The sequence below is a fragment of the Otolemur garnettii genome, unplaced genomic scaffold, assembly GCF_000181295.1.
Source record: "Otolemur garnettii isolate 467f Iridium unplaced genomic scaffold, OtoGar3 scaffold00191, whole genome shotgun sequence".
Classification (NCBI taxonomy): domain Eukaryota; kingdom Metazoa; phylum Chordata; class Mammalia; order Primates; family Galagidae; genus Otolemur; species Otolemur garnettii.
Window position 1 is genome coordinate 33,367 of NW_003852586.1, and position 1,248 is coordinate 34,614.

Consider the following 1,248-nt stretch of genomic DNA (forward strand, 5'->3'; position numbering starts at 1 on the left):
TTGGTGGAAGTAGTTTTTACCCAGCCCGAGCACTCTTTAACCTTTGGTCAGACCCACTAATAAGAATAGTGAGTTATCCAAACAGCACAGCCGTCTCAGACAGCCTTCCGGCAACAACTGCAGAAATGCAGTGGTCATCTCAGCTGGAATATGAAGGCCAGAGAAAGCTCTGTAGATTTCACAAAAGGCAGCATCCACCAAGTCAGTCTGTCCTGGCCATGGTCAGGCTTCCTTTCTGCCTCCCTGCAGACCGTCAGGCGGGGGTGACTGGGTGCCAGCCCGGAAAGTTGGCTCACGTCTCAACCTAACATGACAGCCTCCCAGTGGCCTAAGGAAGCTACTGTGGATCCTACTTGAGGGAAAGAGAAGTTCTCAGCGGCAAAAATAGTAAGGCATGAAAAATATTTACAAAATATTCTTCACACAGTCTTATGAAACATTTACAAAATATTCTCTGCATTTGCCACTTCTTTGTAAAATTCTGTAATAGATATTTTGAAAATAAAAGGTCACGTTTATTCACTTTCTACAATTGGTCACTTTCTACAAAAGTTTTCTTGCAGGCAAACTGACTTGCACACAGCATTTTAGAAACTACAGGCTTAGTGGTCCCGGTAGAGCCTGGGCTCTGACAGGGAGGGTAAGGTCAGGGTGGAAATCTGGAGGACTGATGAAGAGTGATTTATTCTAAAAAAGGTCACTTTCTACAATTTCCCATTGTGACCTTCAGCACAGCTTGTGGAAGCTCAGGCCTGTTGGAGTCGTGGGACGTGCGCCCTTGTTTCCGACACTGTCCCCTGGCCTGCAGCGCAGCCCATAGGTCAGGACTCGGGGAGCCCCCCCGGGCCCTGCGGGGTGGGGTGCTCTGCTCTGCACACGCCAGTGACACTGCCTGTTCTCGACCCTTCCCGCAGCTGGGTGGCGGAGGCGTGGGAACACTGCACCCGGACCTGCGGGGCCTCGGGCTCGCAGCTGCGCACCGTGCGCTGCCTGCAGCCGCTGCACAACGGCAGCAGCCGCTCCGTGCCGGCCAAGCACTGCGCCGGAGACCGCCCCGAGAGCCGCCGGGCCTGCAACCGCGTGCCCTGCCCGGGGCACTGGAAGACCGGGCCCTGGAGCGAGGTGAGCCGGTGCAGAACGCGCGCTGCCTGTTTTAATTTGACCTGAACCCCAAGTAGGCTCTGCACGAGCCGACAGTCAATGCATGTTTTGTAATAACCAGAAGGTGTTAGAAAAATCAGTACTTTG

General features: G+C 53.5%; 1 protein-coding gene across 1 annotated transcript in view; it reads left to right on the plus strand.

Moving 5' to 3' along the window:
• Positions 1-1,248, plus strand: part of ADAMTS3 (ADAM metallopeptidase with thrombospondin type 1 motif 3) — a gene marked incomplete at its 5' end in the record, with an annotated part of 40,392 nt that overhangs the window by 28,218 nt on the left and 10,926 nt on the right. The window contains one exon of the mRNA XM_023507599.1: positions 915-1,122. Within this exon, the coding sequence (XP_023363367.1) occupies positions 915-1,122 (208 nt within the window). The remainder of the gene's footprint in view (positions 1-914; positions 1,123-1,248) is intronic.